We start from the raw sequence: 26,883 nt of genomic DNA, 5'->3' as shown, positions 1-26,883 counted from the left end.
GTACTTTCTGAGAGACAAATATTCACACTGCAAGTAATGGCACATACAGACTGTTAGTCACCCAAGAGCTTGTTTTCTAGATGTATATGTATGTTGGGCACATTCAGGTCTGGAAGAAGTAATATGATCTCTAGCACAAGATAACATAGAAAAAGAAACAGACTACGTAAGGAATGATCCAGGAACAAGGAGGGGCTGAGTGCACAGCTAATGAAGGAAGGGCACTTAAGATGGTGAAACCATGTGCGATTGTTAGGAATATGATAATTGTAAATGGTATCTTATGAAAAGACTACAGTATTGCTCCTCATTTTATTCATAATTTACTTAGGTTTTACAAAACATATTATTTTTCACTATTCACACTCTCAAATGAGAATTTTTCATTTGGCAGTTATTATTAACAAGTCAGTTTGCAGCTGTGAACACAACAATTTTTGTAACATTACACTTGGAACATATACAGAATTATAATTACATGTAAGCTTGAAATACATTTCAGTACACAACCTAAAAATAAGACATTCTAAATTACATATGAACATGTAAGACCATTTTATATGATTCTGAGAAGTGAAAAAATATAATTCCAATAGTTGGAAGTTTTATGAGAAACAAACATCAAAAATAATAAAAATCACTACAATTTGTATAAAATACTCTGACTAGATCTCTCATATGCATCTTAGGTGTCAAAAATTATACTAACAAATCATGACAAACAAGGATATACATATGAAGTTTCATGACTGGTTCAGTAACATTAAACACACTGAAATATGAGTAACACACACTCAGGAAACAACGAGTTAGCTGAAACTACTTGAGATATGTATCTATTTTTAAAGCCTACATGAACATTTAAACCATTTCAATTTGAAGAGGGCTAATAGCTTCTGACGAAAAATGCACAAGCAGCATCAGTAATTTGGAATGATATCACAAAAATTTTTTAAAAGAAATATCTGATTGAGCTGCTGGAGAAAAAAAAGGAAATGAACACAGAAAATGTTAGACATTCCTCTTCTTTTAATCATGAAATGGTTATAATAAAACATAAAAAGTGGACAGCTGAAGATATTCCTAAAACAGAAGGCACTTGCAGGTAAATGTATACCCTTTTGCAAGTGTAGGCACATACATGCATATGCTTATGTGCCATCTGTGTGAAACTTATGTAGCCACAGTGAGCACTTTTTTATCTACTCCCTGGTAGGTTTTATTATATATGAAAAGTATAAAGCATTTCATAATGCAATGAGCTGAACCATGTAATTGATATTCTCACTCTCAAATATAATGCTCTGTTTCAATTCTTACTTTTGACGATCAGCTTAGCAGATGACTCAACCTGCCCAGCAGAGTTAGTTGCCCTGCATGTAAAAGTTCCTGAATCCTCCTCGTATGTTGTAGTGATGAGCAGCACTCTGTTGTCACCATCCTGTATCATCTAAACATAAAAAAATTGAAGATTTAAAAGTCAGTTTTCAGGAGGGCAGCAACACGTTTATGTTAGTAAAATACATACAGAACAAAGTGCTATAGTGTTAATTGCTGTAAGTGTTCTGTATGCTATCTTGGGAGTTGAAACAGCACCCTTGTGACAGATTCCAGCCATTACCAAGCTATCAGATAAACATAAAAGTTTTACAATGTGTCTCTCTACCAAAAATTATCTATCAGATAAAAATAAAAGTAATATAATGTGCCTTACTTCTGAAAGGGCCAAAATGAACCACATTGTAGTTGTCATAAAATTTAAGTGCTCCACCCATAGCCAACAATTTATGAACTGTACAGTCACTCTTTCTGTAGTATATATTATGTCCAAAACTATGAAATGTACAGATTCTTATTTGAACAATATATATGAAAGGGTTAGGTTGCTACTTGGCACATACAGGACATATAAGAGGCATTAGACAGAGTTTTGTTTGTACCGTTAAGAGATTTAGTTGATAACATATAATTTTAAATTACAGAGGGATTAATGTGCTATGGGTTTCATGGTTCCATATTATGCCTGGGCTCCTCATTAGACAGAGAGGCTTTCTATGTCACAAATAATCTCTTCGGTTCTGTTCCTCTCTAATGCACATTTCATTTCTTTTGTCCCATTTTCTCTTGGCACCATTTATACTCATCTTTGGCTCCACAGTTTTAGTTCTCACACTTTATGCCAAAGTCAGTGACTGTGGAATATTAGTTTCTTAGCAACATTACCTTCTCCACCACTGCCCCCCCCCCCCCTCCCCCTTCCTTGCTTTTTATGGTCTACAACCTTGTTATAAATAAGTTAGTACACATAATGATGTCCTTGTGAGCAACCACTTGCATGAATATTTGTTTGTTGAAATTTTTGATTCTTCAATCAGCAACAGTTATATAGATTTCACTTATCTCAATTACTAGTCTCACTACAGGTGCAGCTCCTCAAAAATTTTTATTCCGGCTGATTAACATGTGACACTATTAAAGCTCTTTCATAGTGTATTTCAAGTATCCCTTCTAAAACTTCTAGTAAATGTCCCTGAAACTATCACTTTCCTTTTGAGAATAGTGTGAAATTACGAAAGGATATGTGTTCATTCTAGATATAATTCTAAGGATATTGTCTCACCCAAAATCTCCTGTCAGATAATACTAAACATTACAGTTATGAAAAATGTTTTTAACTCTGACAATTTAACAAATGTGAAAATGTCAAAAAGATGCGAAATTTTTCAAAATAATTCTGCGTGTCTGTGACCTGGGAGTGGACCAGTTTTCATGAAGCTTATGCAGTTTGACCAGCTACTGCATGAGAACAGCTGGACCTCAGTCACTGGCCTCTGTTCCAGAAAATTTCATGCGACCCACAAATGCAGCCTCTTTCACAATGTCAGCCTGGAGCAGCTGTTCAATTTAATGGATTACATGTATGAGACAGCCAAAATTCCCTCAGACTTTAAGAAGAATATAATAATTCCAATCCTAAAGAAAGCAGGTGTTGACAGATGTGAAAATTACCGAACTATCAGTTTAATAAGTCACAGCTGCAAAATACTAACGCAAATTCTTTGCAGACGAATGGAAAAACTGGTAGAAGCCGATCATGGGGAAGATCAGTTTGGATTCCGTAGAAATGTTGGAACATGTGAGGCAATACTGACCCTACGACTTATCTTAGAAGAAAGATTAAGGAAAGGCAAACCTACGTTTCTAGCATTTATAGACTTAGAGAAAGCTTTTGACAATGTTGAGTGGAATACTTTCTTTCAAATTCTGAAGGTGGCAGGGGTAAAATACAGGGAGCAAAAGGCTATTTACAATTTGTACAGAAACCAGATGGCACTTATGAGAGTCAAGGGACATGAAAAGGAAGCAGTGGTTGGGAAGGGAGTGAGACAGGATTGTAGCCTCTCCCCAATGCTGTTCAATCTGTATATTGAGCAAGCAGTAAAGGAAACAAAAGAAAAGTTCAGAGTAGGTATTAAAATCAATGGAAAAGAAATAAAAACTTTGAGGTTCGCTGATGACATTGTAATTCTGTCAGAGGCAGCAAAGGACTTGGAAGAGCAGTTGAACAGAATGGACAGTGTCTTAAAAAGAGGGTATAAGATGAACATCAACAAAAGCAAAACATGGACGATAAATAGTTTGGACAAGAAGAGAATAGAAGCTTTTGGAATGTGGCGCTACAGAAGAATGCTGAAGATTAGATGGGTAGACCACATAACTAATGAGGAAGTATTGATTAGGATTGGGGAGAAGAGAAGTTTTTGGCACAACTTGACTAGAAGAAGGGATCGGTTGGTAGGACATGTTCTGAGGCATCAAGGGATCACCAATTTAGTATTGGAGGGCAGCGTGGAGGGTAAAAATTGTAGAGGGAGACCAAGAGATGAATACACTAAGCAGATTCAGAAGGTTGCAGTAGGTACTGGGAGATGAAGAAGCTTGCACAGGATAGAGTAGCATGGAAAGCTGCATCAAACCAGTCTCAGGACTGAAGATCACAACAACAGTTGATGGTTGTCCATATTCACAACTGAAGATACAGTTCATGTATTTCATAACAGCTGTAGTCGCCACAATGCTTGTTCCTTTGGACATGCATTCTTGTCTGAGGCACTGTAATATCGTAGCTCAAGAAAGATACTAGCACAATTTAAATTATGAATGCAGGTCCAAGGACATGCATGAATAGCTCAGGCAATAACAGCACTGCCTGTGAAAGGTAAGAGTATGGGTCCCAGAATTGCACATAGTTTTAACCTGTCAGGAAGTTCTATAGCAGAGGACGTTCTGCTGCAAAATGTAAGGTTCAGTCTGAGAAGAGAGCAAAGCAATATGAGAAAAACTGTTATTTAGATATGATGTAAAACAGTTAGCCATGGTCAAGATATTAAAGAAAGAATGGACAAGTGGGAAATCAAAAATGTAGTTAGTCACCTTTCTTTGCTGAAGAGTCATGGACAACTTTCAAACACTGTTTGCAAATTTTATATTTCCCAGCTCTTTCTTTTCTGGACACAAGGGCCTCTGACTATAAAAGGTTATTGTTTCTGAGAATTTCTGTTTCTGAACATATTGAATGGCACCTTCTGAGTAAAAATGAAACACATTAAATTAAACAGTATGAACAGAATAATCTCAGCCCTACTTGTGTGTAGTTTTTAATCAAGAGAAGCAGAAATATGTTGATGAGTACTGTGTACTCAAAATCCTTCTGAATATGTTTTCCATACAATATGAATAGCTTTTGATTTCATACTGAGGTGTAATATTTCATATGCCAGTAGTTACAGTAATAGAATCATATCCCTAACACACATTTCCTACATATTTTTGCTTTACAATTAAAAAGGCTTGTATTATGACTTGTTAAATGATACCGAATGCACATCTTCATGAGTGTTTGTTTCACAAAAATATGTTCTCAGCTTCAGATCTTTTGATATCACAGAGAGGACATTAAGGATGTCTTTGATTGAACCACATTGATTCAGAATTGAACTGTGTTGCATTAAAGGATAGTCATTATTTAATGAGGTTAGCTCATACCCAGTTAAGGCTGATAAAGCACTAATAAAAATCATTGTTGTATTGTAATTGAGAATGTTGTGCCCAGCACTATGTTCTGCTGCTGGGTGGTCGACTCTGCTCCTGGATACAGACAGGCAATGGTCATTCATTCAACGGAACAGCTGCTCATGTAAAATGCTATGCAGAAGTTACAGCAAAACTGGTAAATGATATGACTGCTTCCACAGCTGGTCTTGCCTTTGACAGGATAGGAAAGGCATTGACAGAAGTGGAGTGGGCTGTATTGGGTGGACGTATTGGACAGGCCTCGCACTTGCGTCTTCCACAGGAATATTGTGGTTAGGGTTTTTGAATGTGGAAAATAATTTTGAAGGAGTAGGTAGGTTGCGGGTACAACATTCCTCAAAGGACTGGCAAAGGATATGGTGAAGTTGTTCCAGTTCATGATGATACTGAGTGGCAGCTGAGTGAAGGGAGGATGGGGGGTGAGCTGCTCCTTCACAGCTGGTTCCTGTGGGGGGGATTTGTGGATTAGATAAAGTACGGATTTGTATACAAAATCCCTCAGGAACCAGCTGCAAAGGAGCACTCCTCCTCACAAACCTAACAATATCACAGACTGGAACAACTTAACTGTATCATAAGCCAGGGCTTTGACTACTTATCACTGTGCTTGGAAATGATGAACATCTTACCAACAATTCTTTCCACCCCTTCCAAAGTGAACTTGTTCTCATAACACATCTTTCGATTCTGTACCCACTTGGCCTGAACCTTTGCTAGTTCATGCCCCACATCCATCTCCATCCCTGCCTCATGACACTCAGCTTCATTGATCTTGCACTCACATCCTCCTGTCCACAGTCTGCCTCTTAATGAATCCTACCTCACATTCCCAATCTGTTCCTCCGTACCGCCACATGCCGTCTATGCCCCCCCCCCCCTCCCCCCCAAAGCAGCCAGAACAACCTCACCGGTGCCACGTTCCCATCCCCCTTCCCCAACTGTTGTTCCTGCTTACTGCTATCTTCCTCCCTTTTCCCACTCCAGCCAACACAAGTCCTCAATCCTAGTTGAGCTGACAACACAGTGAGACAGGACAATGCAGCCATGCACATATGTGTACTCTACAGCTCTGAACAAGAAATCATCCAAGAGCTGGCAAATTTCCCAGTCTCATTTATGTGTCTATCAACAGTTCAATGCCTAAACTATTTGATGACTCATTACATTTATAGCTTCCATCTTTTATAATGTCAGATTGGATCCAAACTGTAACCAGTAGAGTATTTCCTTCATGCTCTTCACTTTGGAATGCATGTCATAGGATGCTGGGCTACAGAATAGTTATGCACAAAATAATTAACAACAAAAATTTTTTGCTGTACATCTAGTTTTGTTTATAAGCTGACTCACAGAACTACAAAAACAAAACTCCTTTTTAGGGAAATTTGGCTGTACTCCACCCTGACCAATTACAGAAAATAATCACTTGTGTATAGTATCACAACAACTAAAAGTATGAAGTCAATGAGAAGAAAATTTTAAATGAATGATATAACTTCAACTTACTTGAAAATCTGCCGACTGTGGTATGAGAACTCCTTCACGGAACCACTGTATAGTTGGCACTGGTTTTCCTGTTACTTTTGTCCTGAATTGTGCTGAGCTTCCCTCTGGTACAGTGACATCTCGCAGTGGTGTAATGGTAGGCATGACTTCTTGCGAGTCAGGAGCTAAAGTAATATGAAAATTAGTTCATTTTAGATGAAACTATACTATTTATTTTTAAATAATAAGTCTATAAATAAAATAGAAAGAAACATTCCACATGGGAAAAATATATTAAAAACAAAGATTCCATGACTTACCAAACGGGAAAGCGCTGGTAGATAGGCACAATAAAAAAACACACAAACACACACACAAAATTTCAAGCTTTCGCAACCCATGGTTGCTTCGTCAGGAAAGAGGGAAGGAGAGGGAAAGATGAAAGGATGTGGGTTTTAAGGGAGAGGGTAAGGAGTCATTCCAATCCCGGGAGCGGAAAGACTTACCTTAGGGGGTAAAAAGGACAGGTATACATTCGCACACATACACATATCCATCCACACATATACAGACACAAGCAGATGTATTTAAAGGCAAACTCTTTGCCTTTAAATATGTCTGCTTGTGTCTGTATATGTGTGGATGGATATGTGTGTGTGTGCGAGTGTATACCTGTCCTTTTTTCCCCCTAAGGTAAGTCTTTCCGCTCCCGGGATTAGAATGACTCCTTACCCTCTCCCTTAAAACCCACATCCTTTCATCTTTCCCTCTTCTTCCCTCTTTCCTGACGAAGCAACTGTGGGTTGCAAAAGTTTGAAATTTTGTGTGTGTGTTTGTGTGTTTTTTATTGTGCCTATCTACCAGCGCTTTCCCGTTTGGTAAGTCATGGAATCTTTGTTTTTAAATATAAATAATAAGTCTGTAATTTATGTTACATACCTTGAACTTTCAGCTGTGCGGAGAGAGTTACAGATCCAACAGGGTTAGAAGCAATACATTTATAGGTACCCTCATCTTCAGGGAAAGCTTCTGATATCTTCAGAGTGTATATGTCATTATCTTTATGCATTTGGAAGTATTTTGATGGCTTAATGACAGTGTCAGCCTTTTGCCACTTTATCTGTGGAGCTGAAAGGGAAAACAGAAAACACACATTACAGTTTTAATTATTTTTATTACTTGCCATCTGCAAGTGAAAAGCAGCTCTACATTTTAATGATGCATGATATGAAATGAATTGTTATGGTGACATCTTGATCAAATAGTCATTTATTTGTCATCATCCTCTATGATTCAGAGCATTCACCATCATCAGAATTGGTGGCAATTCAAAATAACAAAAAAGCACAAAGTATTTACATGAAACTCATAAATCAAAAATGGAAAGTTAATTTAATGGACACAATAACCTGCACCAAGTTAAAAAAAAAATTAAGAATGCAGCTTGATGGAGGCAATCGCAAAATAATGAGATACAAAATACACTCTGTGGACAGTGTTCCACAGTATAAAATAATGTCCACCCTACACAGAAAACAAGTACTATGTGGCTTAGAGTGACCTGAGAATATGAACAATAGATTAACATCCATTCACATAATGTTGGTTGCAAATGAAATTCACCCTAAACAAAATGCTATTAATGGTTATAAAAGACACATCAGTATTAAATAAAGCAAAACAATCATGACCTTAGCAGAAATGAGGCACCAAAGGTGTAGGTGAAGAAATACGATTGCGAAGCAAAATGTACAACTACAAAGTAACCAATCAGAGAACAATACAAACAGTTGCTCATAAACTACTTAATGACTATAAAAAAAGACATTTTTGTCAATATGTAAAACGGGTATAGAACTAAGTAATCACATATACGGAATGAACAATGCATCATACGAGGCATGTTTTTTAAGTAAGTACCGTTTCAAAATTAAAAAAAGACGTGCGAAGATATCTCAATAATTTTATTTTTACATGAAAGCCTGTACCTTAATCTACACACTGACGCCATTACAGTCTGTTTCTTCCTTGTTTACGTTGTGTACTTAGTGTTTAAAGTGCCTCCGATAATCGTGAGTCCTGCCAACTGTGAAGTACAGGCTGTTATAAGATTTCTTAGTGCTAAAGGTCTAAAAGCAATCGATATTCATCGTGAGATCTGTGCAGTTCATGGAGAAAACATTATGAGTGATGGAATGGTAAGAAAGTGGGTGAGAGCATTTTAAGATGGCCGCACAAATGTACATGATGAACAATGGAGTGGGCATCCTTCGGCCGTTAAGTAAAGTTTGGTGCAGGAAGTGGACAATAAGGTGAGAGAAAACAGACACTTTACAATTTCCTCCTTGCGGGATGAATTTCCTAATGTTTCTCGTAGTGTTTTGTGTGACATTGTGACCGAGCACTTGAATTACCGAAAATTGTGCACGCGTTGGGTACCGAAAATGTTGACGGATGTGCACAAAACCAAACATTTAGACTTTCCTTGAGCGGTACCACAATGGTGGTGATGATTTCTTAAGTTATGGGCAATGAAACATGCATGACCTATGTCACACCAGAATCAAAGCAACAGTCCATGGAAGCTGAGCAAGGGCATCATTTTGCTGCAAGACAATGCTCGTCTGCATGTGGCAAATCAGACCAAAGATCTCATCACACCTTTTCAGTGGGAAACTTCAGATCATCCTCCATACAGCCCCGATCTTGCGCCCAGGGACTACCATCTGTTCCTGCACTAAAAGAAACACCTGGGCGGTCAGCATCTTCAAGACGATGACGAAGTCAAAACAGTGGTGATGCAGCGGTTAACAAGTCAGGCAGCAGACTTCTATGAGGAGGGTATTCACAAACTGGTAGAACGTTATGACAAGTGCCCCAATACTGACGAAAATTATGTAAAAAAGTAGATTAAGGTACAGGCTTTCATGTAAAACTAAAATTATTGAGATACCTTAGGATGTCTTTTTTTAATTTCAAAATGGTACTTACTTAAAAAACACACCTCGTAGTGTCTTACCCTGAAGTGCTTAAGGTGATGACAAATAAATTATCATCCAATGAAGACCATAACATGATTATTTAAGTAACATATTTGTTGTATTAAAGTTATGAATCAATACTATGAACATAAAAAACCATAATCATGCTATCCCATGCTCCTAACACTCCACCAACATCTGCTAATCATCAACACAGGAGCGCTCTGCACCAACAGCATCACCATCATCTTTTAAAATATTACCATCACCTTTTAAAACATTATCTCTTACCAACTGAATCATTTCCTCTTGCATGACTTCAAATGAGAAATATTTGCTCCAGAATCCCTTCCACCACACCCATTATGATATTCTCCTGTCTGAGCAACCCATAAAATATCAGTTTGCCTTATCCCTCTTTCATTCTCAACACCTTTACCCATTGGTCACCTTTCTGTGAATGACTGATATAATAGCAGTCCCATACATGAACCAGTACATACTAATCCAGTACTATCACAGGCATGCTCCATTTCATTTCAGATTAACACATTTGTGAAAACAGCAACATCATCTATCAACTTTATGATATCACAGCACAACATTCTATGTGAACATGGCCAATCACTAACTGCCCTCCCCCTTTCATGAATGTTTGCAACAAAACTCCACACAAGAGTGAACATGACCAACCGTACAACCCCGTCATCCTGAGTCAATTTGAATAAAAGTACTGTACTGTTTCTTGTTCGAGTTTCACTTCCATGCAAAGCAATATTTTAGACAAATACTTTCAGAGAAGACATCACAATACTGAAATTTATACACAATGTTAGTATATACCTCTTTCTCAGTACGGTAGAGATTTTCCTGCTGTTGGAAGTCAGCATTTTATATCCTCTTAATTTCTGACATTATCACAGATACTTTTACGTAAACTAAACATAACACCACTTGTTGAGTACTTTTCATAACAAATAAACATGGATCAGATGACTGCAATTTTACTCATACACAACAGTGTACTAAAGCACAGTAACTGGTCATGACACTCAACTATTCATAGGCACATCAGGACCCTAAATTCTGCCATTATTAAGTAAAACTTGTGATTCACTTTTTCTGGTTGGCTCTCTAAGGGATGACATTTGCCTAAAATACAGAATTAGAGCCAATGCTTTGAAATACATTTTCAATAAATTCATGATTTGTGACTGAAAGTGTAATTTATCTTACATTTTATCCCAGTCACAATTCTAATGTCAACTCCAAATGATAAAATAAGGTTGTATTTTGACAAACTTTTTCCAATTATTTTCCTGTCCTGTGGAGCATTTGTATTATTAATCATAACACTGTGAAATGAGTTAAGCTCATATTTACAAGATGATTGTGGGTGAGGATCACGTATTGTTCTTACAGCCCGTTTCTGAGCAATGAACACTTTCTTCGTTAAAGTTTAGTTATCTCAGTACATTATTCTATATGACATTATTGAAGGAAACTTACTGGTTTGTCTCTCCCCATGACTTGCAATGATTCAAAGTGTAAATGTTACTACACTAAATTGTTTTAGGAGTTTCAAAATAATTTTTTTCCTCTGTTTAAAAAACTATCAATATGGGCACCTAAAAATTTTGACGTTTCCATCTTAGTTGTTATTTCCTCACCATGTGTTACATTTACCATTGGTGTAGTACCTCTAGCTGTGCAGCACTGGATATGTTCTGTCTTTTTGAACTTGAGAGTGAGACCATGTGCGCAGAAAACGAACTCAATAATACTTTCAAGAATATTATTTAACATTTCTTCTGTATGAGGAAACAATAATAGACCTAATACTGAGCCTTGTAGAGCTGCATAAGTGATTTCTCTCCAGTCAGAATAATCCCCCTTGCTTAAATTGTTTCAATTATCAAGTACAGCTTTCTACATTCTTTTAGTTAGATATAACATTAACCATTTGTTCATTATACTATCAATTCCATAGCACCTCAGTTAATTTAGGAGAATACCATGATTCATGCAGTCAAATGCCTTAGACAGGTCACAGAAAATACCAATTGGCATTATTTTGTTATTTAGTCAGCTCAGCAATGTTCTGAGATCCAGACTGTGATTTACAGACAGACACAAGGAAAAGACTGTTACACATTGAGCTTTCGGCCAAAGTCTTCTTCAGAAAAGAAAGGAAAACACCCACACATTCACATAAGCACACACACCTCACATACACAACTGCTATCTCTGGGCACTCTGGACAGACTGGCCATGTGTGCATGGGTTGTGCCTGCTTGTGTGAATGTGTGGATATTTTCCTTTCTTTTCTGAAGAAGGTTTTGGCCGAAAGCTCTGTGTGTAAGTCTTTTCATTGTGCCTGTCTGCAGCTCAGCCTGTAATCTTTATGGTGAGCAGCAATTATCCTTTTCATAACTGTTGATATTCTACCTTCCACCACCCGAAATTGTGATTTACTGAGGATATTAAAGTTGCTCAGGTGGAATACTATTCCAGAATACACACTGTTCTAAGAAATTGGAAAATGTCAGTAGTGAAACCAGTCAATAGTTATTGACATCTGTCCTATCATCTTTCTTCTAGATGGGTTGACTAATGGCATATTTCAATCTCTCTGGAAAAATGCCCTGAGTTAGCAATGCACTACATATAAAAAAACAGTGCTTATCCCATGGGAACAAGTATTTGGTACTGTGTTGGAAACCTCAACAAATCCAAATGAGCTTTTATTTTTGAGAGAATATATAATTTTCTTAATTTCAGAAGGCAAAGTGGATGAGACAGTCTCATATGACTGAATTTTATGTAAGCTGCTTGCCCGGCATACTCTTCCTATTTTTTTCTTGAACTGCTTGTCCCTATATTTACTGCAGCATTTAAGAAATGGGTACAAAGAAGTAACAAAGTGGAGGCTTGTCTTTCACTATAATGAGCAAATCTTCATGATAGTTTAGAAAATATTTGAACTCCAGATAATTTGTGTATATCCATACCTGGTTTGCCAGAAATTCGGCACTGAAATGTAACAGGTTGTCCCTCTTTCACGACCTGTCCCTTTAGTGGTTCAATAATTGCTGGTGCTACATTTCCTGCTGGTTGTTGTTGTTGTTGTTGTTGCTGTTGCTGCTGTTGTTTCTGTTGTGTGGGTGACCGAACCTGACATTCAGCCTCACAACGTGCTTCACCAGCACCGTTGATTGCCACACATTCATAAGTTCCAGAATCCTCTGGTATAGCCTCAATAATCAACAGGGTATTCACACTATCTTCTTCCAATGTCTTGTATCGAATATCTGATGACGGTATGCGTTTGCCATTCTGTGAAAGATTGATAAGCAAATTAAATGAACTGCTGTATAATATATGTTAAAACAGCCCACATGAGCAGGGCTAACTGAATGTGAACTCAATTTTCCAAAGTTATAATACTGCAAAAATTTATGTTAGGCTTTACCATGACTGTTGCTGATACTGAACAAAACAACAAGTGTACTGTTACCAGTCACTGTTGTACAAAATGACCGGGAACAGTAAATTTGCTGTTCCATTGAATGGCAGTTGTCAATTTCTTTGCAAAATATAGGTGTTATCATCTGACCCTTTTCACTGCCATGGCAGAATAATGGCAGATTTATAACAAAATTGAAAATTTTTATAAGCCCTATCAGGTTAAAGAGAATAAAGAACAAATTCAAATACAGGAGATGAACAATGCTAAACGATTTGCAGAGGCGAATAATGATCCATGGAAACAACAAAATTACATGGAAATTCAGGGCCAAAAAACTGAATATTAAGATTACAATTTTCTACAGAAGTTTCAGGAAAGAATATAAACGTTGTTACTTGAAAAATAATGTATTAAATTGCATAATTAATGAATTTTTCAAACATTCTTCTATGCTTCTGTTACACAACACTTTTTCCCTTTTCAAGAAATAATGGCCACTGGCTTGGCTCAGTCCACTGAAGTACATAGTACTTATGTAATTTTCAACCATTAATTTTTTTTTTATTTGTGCTTCTGAGATTACTAATGATATTCAGAAACCATATTCCATTTCATTTTTATTTAGCTCTATAATTCACTATTAAAATAGTATGAGCAATAAAATGACTAACAGAGCCAAAAGTAGGACAAACACACTACCTTCTCACCTATTAAATTGAAGGTAATTTGTGTGGTTTAAGTTGCCTGAGACTGCAGTTGTGTCTGCGAGATGTATTTGTGTGTGTGTGTGTGTGTGTGTGTGTATGTGTGTGTTGTCTATTGTTGACATAGGCCTTAATGGCCGTGTGTGTGTGTGTGTGTGTGTGTGTGTGGGTGGGTGTGTGTATGTCATCTGTTGACAAAGGCCTTAATGGCCGAAAGCTTTAATTGTGAGAGTCTTTTGTGGTGCCTGACTGCGACTCAGAATCTCCACTATATGGTGAGTGGTGACTTTCCATTTCATAATATTGAATGCAATGTTGGTTGCATAAGAGATATTGGGTCCACAAAAAAAGGAAGCGAGAGTATGAAACTATAACAAAGTCTATTTTCTCACGTGAATTCATTTATTCATCCCTGGTTGGTTAACTGAAAAATGAAAAGTGAATGTCAATGGCAGAGTACATTTCGGAAGAAGTGAGAAGTATAGGACCTTCTGTCTTGATAGTCTGAGAGACACTGATAATGTCAACTGGTAATAGCATGCATATGCATTAAGATTAGGTATGAATAGATTAAAGGGCCATCAATCCCAGAAGCTTTAACAGACATGCCAATGAATGAGAATACTTCACATAACTGAAAGCTCTTGCTTTGTGAAACGAAATGAAATGAGAAATAAAGACCATACAATTTGAAAGAGACATCTAAGCCATTGCACTGTGAGGTACAAGGTGACGCTGGGCACTTTTAAAGGATGTGCATAGTTAACCAGTGTTTCATACAATCTGCCTATCTATTTCTATATGCCAATAATACTTAAATTTTCTTAAAATCACTCCATTCCATGACTACCACAATGACACAGGCACAGTAACTGTAATAGATCTTTAGAACAGAAAATACTCTTTATTCTGTTCTAAACTTCCATTTTCAGAATTTTTACTTCTATTTTTGTTTTTTTTCAACAAACATATCAAACATAAAAAGTGGTTATGCAAACCTTTAACCAATAGACATCAATAGGTCGTGTGCCCGCTATACGAGCATCAAATCGCACAAGTGTTCCAGAATTTACAACACTGCTTTCAATAGTAGTAAGGAAACTTGGAGGCACAACACCACCTCGTCCTTGGCGTCGCTTTTCCTCAACTACTAGATTTGCACTGCACTTAGCAACTCCTCCACGATTTTCAGCTACAACCTGAAAAGAATGGTGCAGAAATCACAGATTTTTTTTTTTTTAATAATCTGAATATGTATCAATAAAATGATGGATATTTTTCTAATTCAATTCTAATTTATGAGTCTTTCTCTTTTTAAAATGCATCTTTGTCCTCATTTCACACAATTACCGCATAGCAATCTATGCAAAAATTATTCCATAATACATAACATAAAAGACTACTCTGAAACTATTACTTTGCACATCTTTTAGCAATGTATGCAGTATATTCTTCACATCATTCCTTCAGATAATTTGACTATGAGGACAATAAATTGGATCATTTAACTGCAGTCCCCAAAGCACCTATTATGTGTACCCAACTTAACTTAATTCTAATAATTTTTTCTGAGACCTTTACAATATTCTGCCTAAATATTAGAATACTACTTAACAAGAGGCAAAGTCAGAATCTTACACAGTTCTTGTGTGTACTCAGTACAAAAAATTTGTTTCAAATATGCTGACTGGTAACACAACATGAGACTCACTATTGTTATACTATAGGTCAAAGCTGCACACAGTATCTCTTTCATTCACCTAAGTTTCTTTAATTTTTTTCGACTGATATGGAAGCCAGTTCTTCCAAACGTGAAGAAAATTAAAAGCATATAACCCATACTGTATTGTAACTGGTAGTTCTTAATATATACCTTTGACAACTGTCTTCCATACGTGTTCTGTGTAATTTGTGTGCTATCTGTGAAATGTATTTTTGTCTTTGTCTAGTTCTAACCATGCCTTCAATTCATAATCAGTGAAAAACCACAACTGAAGGTTAAGACTTAATTATTCCTTGCTTTTTTGTTTCTCTGTCTTTCACGTACAACTGTAAAAGACTTGATCATTGAGAATAATGTGCTCGTTCTCCTTCAAGCTTGCAACATTTATGTTTACAAGTCCTAAACACATGTTTATAACTTGTTATTATTTACTTTCATTAAACAGTACATGGAAAATCTCTGATGGAAGATGCTATGTATTTACAACCACAACAAAACAGAGGAGGCAATAAGCAGTAGATACACATTTAGAAAAGGAGGAAAATGCTTATCTTCTCGGTGATCTCTTTCACCATGGATGAACTCTTTCAGCAGAATTCTCTCTCTCTCTCTCTCTCTCTCTCCCTCCCTCCCTCACAAACACACACACACACACACACACACACAGAGAGAGAGAGAGAGACACACAGAGAGAGAGAGGGGGGGAGGGGGGGGGGGAGAGAGAGAGAGAGAGAGAGAGAGAGAGAGAGAGAGAGAGAGCTCCATGGCCACCATTTTCTCCTAAAGCTTTCCAGGCAACCAAGAGTATCATGAGATAAGAGTGATTTTGTTTATGTGTGTGTTCATTTGTTTTAGTGCTGATAAAGGACTTTGTCCAGAAAGTAAGTATTTTCCACCTTTTTTTATAAGTGCCTCTCTCCTGTTCACTGTCTCATCCATCTGCTTCAATACTCCTCCATCAGAATGGTAAACCAATACAATGTATGATTGTTCAGGAAAATATTGATTTTTTGCATGATCTATGTTGGGATTCCATTTTCTCAATTTTTTTGTTATATTTGCATTTTTCTTGGAAATATTTTTTGTGACTTTACTTCTTGATTGACATAAATTACTTTTAAGAGATGGATGGAGTGGCTGCTGTCACAAATTGTACCCAACACATTTAAGGAAGCATTTGAAGACTATGCTCTTGAGTCAGTGGTCTCCAAACCACCTTGCTTTTTCTCGATTTGCAACATCTCAACTTGCTGTATTAAAACACAGATTCATGAAGTGGAGAGAAGTGAACAACAAGCTTTTATTCCTGTTCGTGTTAGTTAAGCAAAGACCAAATGGCACATTAACACAAAGTGTTAGCCATAAAACAATGTATACACATTTATACTTGCATGCTTCCACTCCTCGTGTCACTTGACAACAATAAGCCATAATCAACACACTGGTGCACAGGACTCATGAAACCTCAAACAAAGAGAGTTTAGTAGAAGAGTTGCAGCTCCTAAAGAAATTCTCTGGAAGGATGATAACAACCACTGCCAGCAATATGAATCTGGAGCCAGCTGTTGACTATGCTACGTTGCAATAACCGCAATTCATATTTGTCACAAAATGTACTGAGTTTATTTTTCAGTTTATATCAGGATAGCCAACAATTTTTCTTGACAGTAAGGTTAATCTAGCCACATTGTGTATGCAACTTAGCAGAATCATAAAAAGAAGGCCAGTGAGTGACAAATATATGTCCAAAATAAATTATGCCATCAAAGAACAGTTTGATCATCTTGATGCTGTTTTCATAGACCCAAACAAACTTCTGAGTGAAAACTACCTTGGAAAAGATGACTTGAATTTAAACAGATTAGGGCCCATAACACTCAGCAGAACATTTACAGATGTCTGCAAAATAGTCAGAAGGAAGGGAAACTAATATGGTATGATGGGGGAGAAGAACCAACTGCTGCAGCTGAAAAAGCAAAATATAAACACCACACAAAAAAGGAGGGACTGCACAATATGCTCTCAGAATGCAGCCCACAATGTGTATGTCAACAAAAGAAAAGTTATATAAAAGTACTACATCAGAATATTCAATACATTAGTAACAAGAAACTAGAAGCAGAAGTAGTCCTACGTGAAATACAACCAGTCGTACTATGTATCAGTGAACATGGTCTAGCTGAAACCCAGGTAGCTAACTTGAGAATAAAGTGCTATACTTCATTCAGTTACTTCTGTAGATCTAAACATAAAGCTGGTGGGGTTTCCATATATATTAAAACAGGAAAGCCCGTAAAGACTGCAAACAGTAAAGGTGTGAGATTACCTATAGCTAGAAAAAAAGACTTTGAAATTACTGGTGCAGTGACTAATGACTTTGCAGTGTTTTTGCATACAGATCAACAAGTGGCAAGATTAGCATCCTTCTGGGAAAAGAATGGGCAACTTAATAAGAATGAATACGAAGAAAAACATTGTTATATGTGGAGGCTTCAATATTGACATGGTAAAAGAATCAAAACGAAGACAAGATTTTAAAGAATTGTTATTACAATGCAATATGGAGGAAACAATGTCTGCACCAACCATAGTGACTTCTCAAAGTCAGACAGTTATTGACAACATTGTTGCCAACATTAGCAGGTCTAACTATGAGTCACATGTAGTCCAAACAGAAATATCTGTTCATTATGGACAGCTGATCTGCCTCTGCAGAAGTAAGAACATAATATCTTAACCAAAACAAACCACCAAAGAAATCAAGAACATCAGTGAAAAAATAGTAACATCTTCAAGACAGTATTAAACAGGTAAACCTGGAATGAAGCCCTACAGGTGCAGAATGTAAATGAAAAATATCATTCATTTATTAGAACAATTAAACACTATTTTAATGTAGAATTCCACAAACTAAAGAGACAAGAAAAGGTGCAGGATCGGATAAAAGTGGATTACCCGTGAAATAACAGAACTGTGAAGGACGCTGCAGGATCTGAGACAGAGGGATGAAGCTGAAAATGATAAAATGCTACAAAAGAAGTATAGAAAAATAATACAAGAGGCAAAATCAAGAGCAATCAATGCTAATGTAATGAACTCAAGAAACAAGGCAAAGGCAGACTGGAATGCAATTAACGGTGAAAGGCAGGAAAAAGCTAGGTCAAACAAAGAAACATATGTCAGATCAATGAAAATAAACAACACAGTCATTACAGATGGTAGAGAAATAGCTAACATACCCAATGATAACTATATAAATGTGGTAAAGAACTTAAAATTGGAAAGAAATAGTCCACAAAAGAAGATTACTAAGTTATCACAAAAATCAATCAGAAGCATGTTCTTGAAACCAGTCACAGGAGATGAACTGAGGAAAACTATACAGAACCTGAAGTTTAATGTTAACAGCCAGACACAATTGTTGGCTATCCTGATATCAGATAACAAAAAAAATTGACACTTTTGTGACAAATTATGAAATGCAATTATTGTCATATAGATCAAAACATAAAGGCAATGTTGGAAAATTGCTGACCCCAAAACCATATTTTTCCTCAAGAACTGAAAGAATGTCTATTTTCATACAATTTCACTTACAGTTACCATTTTCACACAATGTCATCAAAAACTGCTGTTATTTCATATGTTGCATATTATTTTTTAAAATCAGATGTTCATATGCCTAACAATATGCCACATCTTTCCTGAAGAAAACACCATAATTTTATGTGCAAATTTTTCATCTCTGTACCATATGTTGACAACTTTTTTGTCACACTGTTGTAACACAATGAGTGAACAATAATATCTTGTAATTAGAAGAATGGTATTAGCTGTTTTCCATAGACAGGATGTATATTCAATAATCTGTTTATTTTAATGGAATACTTTTGCAGAACCAGTGTTGTTGTGCTGGTGAAACTCCAGGTGCTACTCTTTGTCTCCTGTCAGTAATCGTAGATAACAATGAAGTTAATACACTTTGATCCCCACTCTCCCACTCAAAAAGGGCTAAGTGAAATGTACAACTAAGTTTACAAAGATTTCAAATGAGACTAACAGCAAGTGGAGTGTACCAAAATCTGTGAAACAGAGAAATGACTTACCCTGAACACACCAGAATCTTCCATAAACACTTGTCTCAAGATGAGAACTGACTTTGTTCCAAATGTGTGTATTTGAAGATCGGCCGAGCTCTGGATTGGGAAATCCTCCCTGAACCATTTTATTGTTGGAAGTGGATCACCATCAAATTCAACTTCAAATCTAGCCTGCTCTTGCTCAAATACTCTGACAGGCTGTATCTTCTTGGTGAAAAATGGAGGCTTAGCAGGTTTCTGTAACAAAAAAGATGTTTCTTGTAGTTTCTTAAGTATTCTTTAAAATTACCCAGCAAGCATTACTAAAGTTTGGTGCATCACAGTGAATCTGAAACACCTTAAATTATTAGAATGCTACAGAAAGAAACAAAATGATTCTCACAGATATATTATTACTGATCTTTATCCTAATAAATTCATTCTTTACTCTCTCTGAAACATTCTTAACTATTTTTGTATTGTATTGTCTTTTTCCCCGTAGCTCTCGAGATAGGAACATTTATTTCTAACAACTTAAATTTCACAATCACTGACCACATTATGTTGGCTAAGGCCTCAGTATAGTGTACACAGTTGGTATATTTATTTTACTTGATACATATCAGTTACAGATATTTCAGTTTTTATTTATTTGTTTGTTTTAATTTAGGCAGTAAATAAAATAAAAGTGGCGGTCAACTTGAAAGTTGATTTGAACAGGGGTATATTGAATCTGTGTGCCCTTGTCTACCTCTGACCTTTGAACTGAGTTAGTTACCCCATTTTAGTTAAACATGGACTCTGAATAATGATGCAACTTTATATTTTTAACATCAACATATCACTTACAAGATGGAAGAAGTGATGAGAAATAAATCCTATTACTCAATGGAGATTAAACACCAGGCCTTTGGATTTGCAGTCTGGCCTCTGTCCACTGAGTCGTACATGCTTCAATCAACAGCTTCATAAAGAAACTTATATTTAATAATACTTAAAATGAGTGTCTTTCCTGTATACATGAAAAGTAGAAGAAAAACCTGAAAAATCATTTCTCTCTAGTTGACAAAGGACGCTTTATGGAAATACAGAAAATAAATGTGTATTCCTTACAACAGGCCCTTGGACAACTCGTTCTTGTGTTTTTGCCTTATGCTCAACTTCAGTTGTTTCTGTGGCTGTAATCTTCCGTGTAATTTCCACATCTCCCTTGACCTGTGAACAACATCAGTTAACTAAATGATATGGTTTATCAAGTGAAAATTGATGTACAAGGAATATTTTATGAATTAGTTACTGTCTGCCAACCCACAAAGAACAAAAGTTATTACAAATGCTACTTGTTAGATATCATGATTTAAAATAAAAGCAGCACTTTACAATGAAATTCAGGACTGTTGGATGTTCAGAAATCAATCAGGTTCCTTCATTTGGATAAGGAAATAACACTATCCATTTTTCCATCTACTTGATAGGAGTAAAATCAGGAGTGCATGCGTAAATAGTGAGATAGAAACATTAAAAAATGATTCATTGTGAAAATATATACTGGGCAGTTCCTAGAGATACATATAAAAAACAGGAAAAAACACAGTCAATTCAAATAGACTTGGCCCTCAATTTTTTGTTTAATTCACACAAAGGATGCTGCTGTAAACATATTCTTATGGACAACCATTTCTCATATGTATGACAATAAAAATGCTGAACAATAAAAGAAATAGGACTGTTGAGAGTATTATGAGAATAAATACAGCATGCATAATGATATTGGGCACAGTAAAAGAAAGGGAATTGGAATAAGAATGTTGAATTATAAATAAAGGAAAAGAAAAGCAAAATTAAATTAGTCAAGTCCTGGGAATAATATGTCATAAATAGGGCTGTCTACACTGATTTTGGTTTTCAGTTAATAATTTTAGCCAAATGAGCCCTCCAAACTGCAGTTATCTGACTTCAGTCACTTTCTTTATAATTTTGAATAATTCTACAGACAGTGCAGTAAGAAGTACACTGAGCAAAAAATAAAATAAAAATGAATAAAAAATAACAGGAACCAAATCAATAATAAATTTGGCACCTATATTATCATTAACCCATGCTAAGGAGAATCTGTTACATTCTTTGGATGAAAATCTACTTCCTTCAGTACATGGGTTCTCTTCCTTCAGTACATGGGTTCTCACCATCAAATTAACTTACATTTACCATCAGAGATTCCAGTTCTAATTCTTAAACTACAGTTCATTAGTATCATATTCCAAATTATTTAAAGAAAAACACACTGAACAGTACATTTTTGCATGAGCTGGTGTATTGAATATTTAATTATCTTCCAAGACTTTCAGCTGCCTAAGGGAGAAAGAAAAATTCATGTTTGTAGGTTTTCCCAGTGAACATGCTGCTTCAAAGTCTCTCAGGCATGCAGCCAGGTTGACTGATCAGTGTAGAACAAATTTTTGAGGATATAACATACCCTTATCACCAGGTTACTCCTGCTGACTGACATCCTGGACCAGTGGGTGTGATATACCATTCATCTCCCCCCTCCAGTCCCCATAAATGGGTAGTGTGATGTGCCAGCCATGGTGGTGGGTGTAGCTCATGCTCAGGATTCGAGTAGTGGGCCTCAGTCTGCACTCCACTTTCCTCATGCTCGGTGCTCTGTTTCCTGAAGCCTTACACCTGACTAAGCTGAAATCCAGTTTCATTGTTAATGAGGTTCTCATGTACCCACATTTTGATAGCCACCTTGCATATACAATCCCAATAGTGGGATGTGTGTGCAAAATTTTTGTATCTCCGTATTTCATTTGGTGGTTGGTTTCAAGGCAATATTCAGCAATTGCTGATTCTGTAGGCTGCTGGAGGAGAGTATGCCATATGTGTTCCATGCACCTTTCTTCAATTGTGTGAATGGTTTGTCTGACATATGCACTCCCACGCTCACACTGTACATAATACATTCTAGATTTCTGGAGTCCCAGATCATCTTTTACTGTCCCTAAAAGGGATTCAGTCTTTGCTGACAGGCAGTACACACATTTGATATTTTGTCATTGTAAAATTCTACTGATTTTTCCAGTTATGTTGACCGTGGATGGAATGTAGGCTACCTCTTTCAGTTGGTCTTCACTGGGTGTTGATTGCGGTATGGTCTTTTGCTTGAAGACACATCAAATTTGGCAGTCGCTATAGTCATTTTACTGGAACACATTCCTGAGGTTTCTTCATCAAAAATCACACAAGCTCTATAGAACAGCGTGTTTAGCAGTCCTTCCCTTTGTGACAGGTGATGACAGCTAGAGGCATGAAGATACTGGTCTGTGTGAGTTTTTTTTGCAATAGATGCTGTGTCCCAGTGTTCTGTCCAGTTTTCTCCATATCAGAACATCCAAGAATGGCAGCTGACCATTTTGCTCCACCTCCATGGTGAACTAAACTGTGGATAGAGGTCAGATGTTGCAATAAAACTTGAGAGCTCATCTTTCTTGTGATGCCAAATGACTAACATATGCAACATATCTGTAAAAGGCTGCTAGTTTTAATTGTTCTGAGTCTAGTGCCTTGCCCTCAAGGTCTTCCATGAACATAATGGTCACCACAGGTGACAGAAGGCTATCCTTTGGCATGTCATCAGACTGTTCATAGTAATGTCTGTCAAAAGGAAATATGTGGATGTGTGGACAAAATCACGAAATTGAATAGTTTAGTGAAAGAGGACCCTAATTTATTTTAAATAAGTTCCAGTGACTCCTTATTGAAAAGAAATTTGGGCTCTCCTTCACCAAACTATTCAGTTTCATGATCACGTCCACATACTTTATTTTTGACAGACGTCACTACAAACAGACTGATGGTGTACCTATGGGTAGCCTTCTGTCACCTGGCAAAATCAAACAATGGAAAATCCAGGATGGAATGTAACATGTAACAATATTTTGAAAGGATAATTGCTACTTACCATATAGTGGAGATGCTGAGAGTCACAATAAAAAGAGTATTGCACAATATGCTTTTGGTCAACAAGGGCTTTATGCAGATATGAGTTGCGTTTGTGCGAGTGAGCATGTGTTTTGTGTGTGTGTGTGTGTGTGTGTGTGTGTGTGTGTGTGTGTGTGTGTGTGTGTGTGTCTGTTGTCTATTTCTGACAAAGGCCTTGTTGGCTGAAAGCTTTTGTTATGCCTATCTGCAACTCAGTACCTCCGCTATATGGCGAGTAGCAACTATCTTTCTGTCTCCCAGCCAATATGTACATGGAAGACCTTGAGGACAAGCCGCTAGAATCAGCACCACAAAAATAGTGAGTCATTTACAGACATGTTGACAATATGTTCATCATATGGTCTCACGTGGAAGATGAGTTCTCAAGTTTTCTAGCAACACCAGAGTTCTATTAACATCCAAATTCTGTTCACCATGGAGGTGGAACAAAACAATCAGCTGCCATTCTTGGATGTTCTGGTATGGAGAAAACTGGATGAAACACTAGAACACAGTGTCTACAGGAAGAAAACCCACATGGACCAGTGCCTTCGCACCTCCAACTGTCATCGCCTGTCACAGAGGGAAGGAGTGCTAAACACGCTGGTCTACAGAGCTTGCATGATCTGCAATGAAGAAAGCCTAAAACTGGAATGAGACCACCACAGGGACATGTTCCAGAAAAACGGCTATAGTGATTACCAAATTCAATGTGTCTTCAAGCAAAAGACCACATCACAGTAAACACCCAATGATGACCACTCCAAAAAGATATACTACATTTTATGCACAGGCAACATATCTGGAAAAATCGGTAGAATTTTATGATGATAAAAGATCAAACGCGTGTACCGCCCACTGGCAAAGACCAAATCCCTTTTAGGGACTGTAAAAGATGACCTGGGACTCCAGAAATCTGGAGTGTATTGCATATGAAGTGAATGTCCGAAAGCATGTGTCAGACAAACCATTTGCACAATTGAAAAAAGGTGCATTGAACACAAATGACTCACCAATCTCCAGCAGCCTACAAAATCAGCAATTGCTGAACATCACTTTGCAACCAACAACAAAATGAAATATGAAGATAAAAATTTTGCACAACACATCCCACAATTGGGACTTTCATTACAAGGAAGCTGTCGAAATCTGTCTACATGAGATCCTTATCAATAAGGTCAATGGATTTCAACTTAGTCAAGTGTGGGCTCCAGTACTTAATATTCTACAAACACAGTGGAACAGAGCACTGATCATGGCATAGGCAGAGCATAGACAGAGGCTTACTGCTCAACTCCTGAGTGTGGGCTACAGCCATCACCACGGTCGCACATCGTGTGATTCACATACAGTGTCAGCGAAGGGAAGAGATGACCGATATAAATATGGCACCCACTGGTCCAGGATGTCAGTCAGCAGGAGTAACCTGATGAAGGTGCATCACACCATCAAAAATTTGTTCTACAGCGATCAATCAATTCAACTTCTTGCCCAAGAGACTTACAAGCAAATAAAGTGCAAGTTTATATCTAAATATGGACTAGCTACCTATTTTTCAGATAATGCTTTCTTACAGGTCCTAAATCAATTTTGAACTTTAAATTGGAAAAAAAGCTTTTAGTGATAAATTTATGTTCATTTTCATATAAGTCTTTCAAGCTTTAACAGACTAAAAAGCTCATGTCTTTTATGCAAAAATTGTGAAATAAATAAATACAACAAATTAAAAATTAAAGAAAAAAATAAATGTTATCAACATTAAAGACAGAAAAGGCAACTACACTTTGCACTCACCAAATGTGGAACTGTTGAGTAAGACTGACAGTTTTATACAATGTAAAATGTGCACTCTCTGGGTTTTTCACCTTTAAAAATGTCCTTTGCTAGTACAAAGGCAAAAATGAAACATGAAATAAAGAGCTCATATTGTAGGGAAGAAAACATTGCTCCAAACGTCATATCACAAGAGACACAATTTGTAAAATAGCACTTGCATATAACTAGTTACTTCTAACTGTTCTCCTGCATCTTGTGGGTCTCCCAAGGCAGTGTTTGTTACAACTTCACATTCCTTTAACATTTTGGTTTTCTGTAGTTACAATCACCATGGATCACGTTCACTACCCTCTATTTTTGTCATGTGTATCTATCTATTTGTTATGTGTATTTTACAGCTATATCTCTGTGTGTTATTCTTGCTTGAAAATAATCGATTTTTGAAGAGATAATTTAATTGGATACATAATTTGCTCACCAAGTGGCAACAGGAGAACACACATATAAAAGGTATTAAAGTTTGCAAGCTTTCAGAGCCAGTGGCTCCATCTTCTAGCAGCACATCTGAAGGGGAAGAGGGGTGAAATAAAAAGACTGGTGAGGTTTAAGAAAAGGTGTAGAGCTTGAAAAAGTTGCCCAGATCTCTGTATCATGGGAGACTTACTTAACAGAATGATAGGTAGGTTTTTTATCTATCTACTTAGATTAATGTATGCGTGTTTGTTGCTGTCACTTAATGAATAACCATACTTCCTACTGCCTCACCTCTTTCTGTGTTTGTTTTTGTTTGGCTACATGCACTTCTCGTGCATGAATAGCTGACTCTGATGGCTCAGGTGGCAAACTCGGAATTGTTTTGGAATCAACAACTGTTTCTGATGTATGTTTAGTTGGTCGTCGAGACGTTACCCAGGCTGGTTTTTCTTCTTCTTTTTCATCTCTGCAATCAAAAATTCTTATAATAGTGCAGCAAGAAAAACATGTGCCTAAAAACATGTGCCTTTGTATATAATGATTTTAGAATTTGTTACAGTTCTTCTTTGAAAATATCAAAAGACAAACATTAAAGTGGTTGGTTGCTCTGATCCCCATTAATTTCTGCTTCAATCTGGAAACACTCTATTGTACCAGACTGAAAGCTAGGAAACAGATACTGACAGAACTGAAGATGTGATGGCAGGTCGTGAGTCGTGCCTGAATAGCTTAGTCGGCATGTGCACTGCCCGGAAGATGCAAGGTTCTGGTTCATGTCCCAGTTTCGCACACATTATTAATCTCCCCAATTTCAAAATAGTGCACACTCACTCTGTTGCAAAATGAAAGATCCATTCTGGATCAATCTCCAAGACTCTAGCTAGGCAATTAACCTGTAATAGCCTTTATTCCAGGAGTGCTAGCCCGAGAAGATGTCCATAAGAGCTTCTGTGAAGCTTGAAAAGTTGGGAATTAGAAAAATAATATCAGCAGAAGTAAAGAGGTGAGAGTTGGACATGAGTCATGCTTAGCTAACTCAGTCAGTAAGAGTGATGACCGTGAAAAGCGAGGTCCCATGTTCGAGTCACAATGTGGCACACAGTCTTAATCTGCC

At 36.9% G+C, this 26,883-nt stretch overlaps 1 protein-coding gene across 1 annotated transcript in view; it reads right to left on the bottom strand.

Annotated features, from left to right (window-relative positions):
- The window catches only part of LOC126188355 (titin), a 516,411-nt gene that overhangs the window by 281,009 nt on the left and 208,519 nt on the right, over positions 1 to 26,883 (bottom strand). The window contains exons 67-74 of the mRNA XM_049929953.1: positions 26,061 to 26,235; positions 20,649 to 20,750; positions 19,563 to 19,793; positions 14,732 to 14,932; positions 12,572 to 12,896; positions 7,519 to 7,707; positions 6,601 to 6,764; positions 1,311 to 1,450 (exon numbers count right to left, since the gene is read on the bottom strand). Of these exons, the coding sequence (XP_049785910.1) occupies positions 1,311 to 1,450; positions 6,601 to 6,764; positions 7,519 to 7,707; positions 12,572 to 12,896; positions 14,732 to 14,932; positions 19,563 to 19,793; positions 20,649 to 20,750; positions 26,061 to 26,235 (1,527 nt within the window). The remainder of the gene's footprint in view (positions 1 to 1,310; positions 1,451 to 6,600; positions 6,765 to 7,518; positions 7,708 to 12,571; positions 12,897 to 14,731; positions 14,933 to 19,562; positions 19,794 to 20,648; positions 20,751 to 26,060; positions 26,236 to 26,883) is intronic.

This window comes from Schistocerca cancellata, chromosome 5, assembly GCF_023864275.1.
Source record: "Schistocerca cancellata isolate TAMUIC-IGC-003103 chromosome 5, iqSchCanc2.1, whole genome shotgun sequence".
NCBI lineage: Eukaryota > Metazoa > Arthropoda > Insecta > Orthoptera > Acrididae > Schistocerca > Schistocerca cancellata.
The sequence above is the reverse complement of the archived record's forward strand: the minus strand, read 5'-3'. Positions and strand labels throughout refer to the sequence as shown.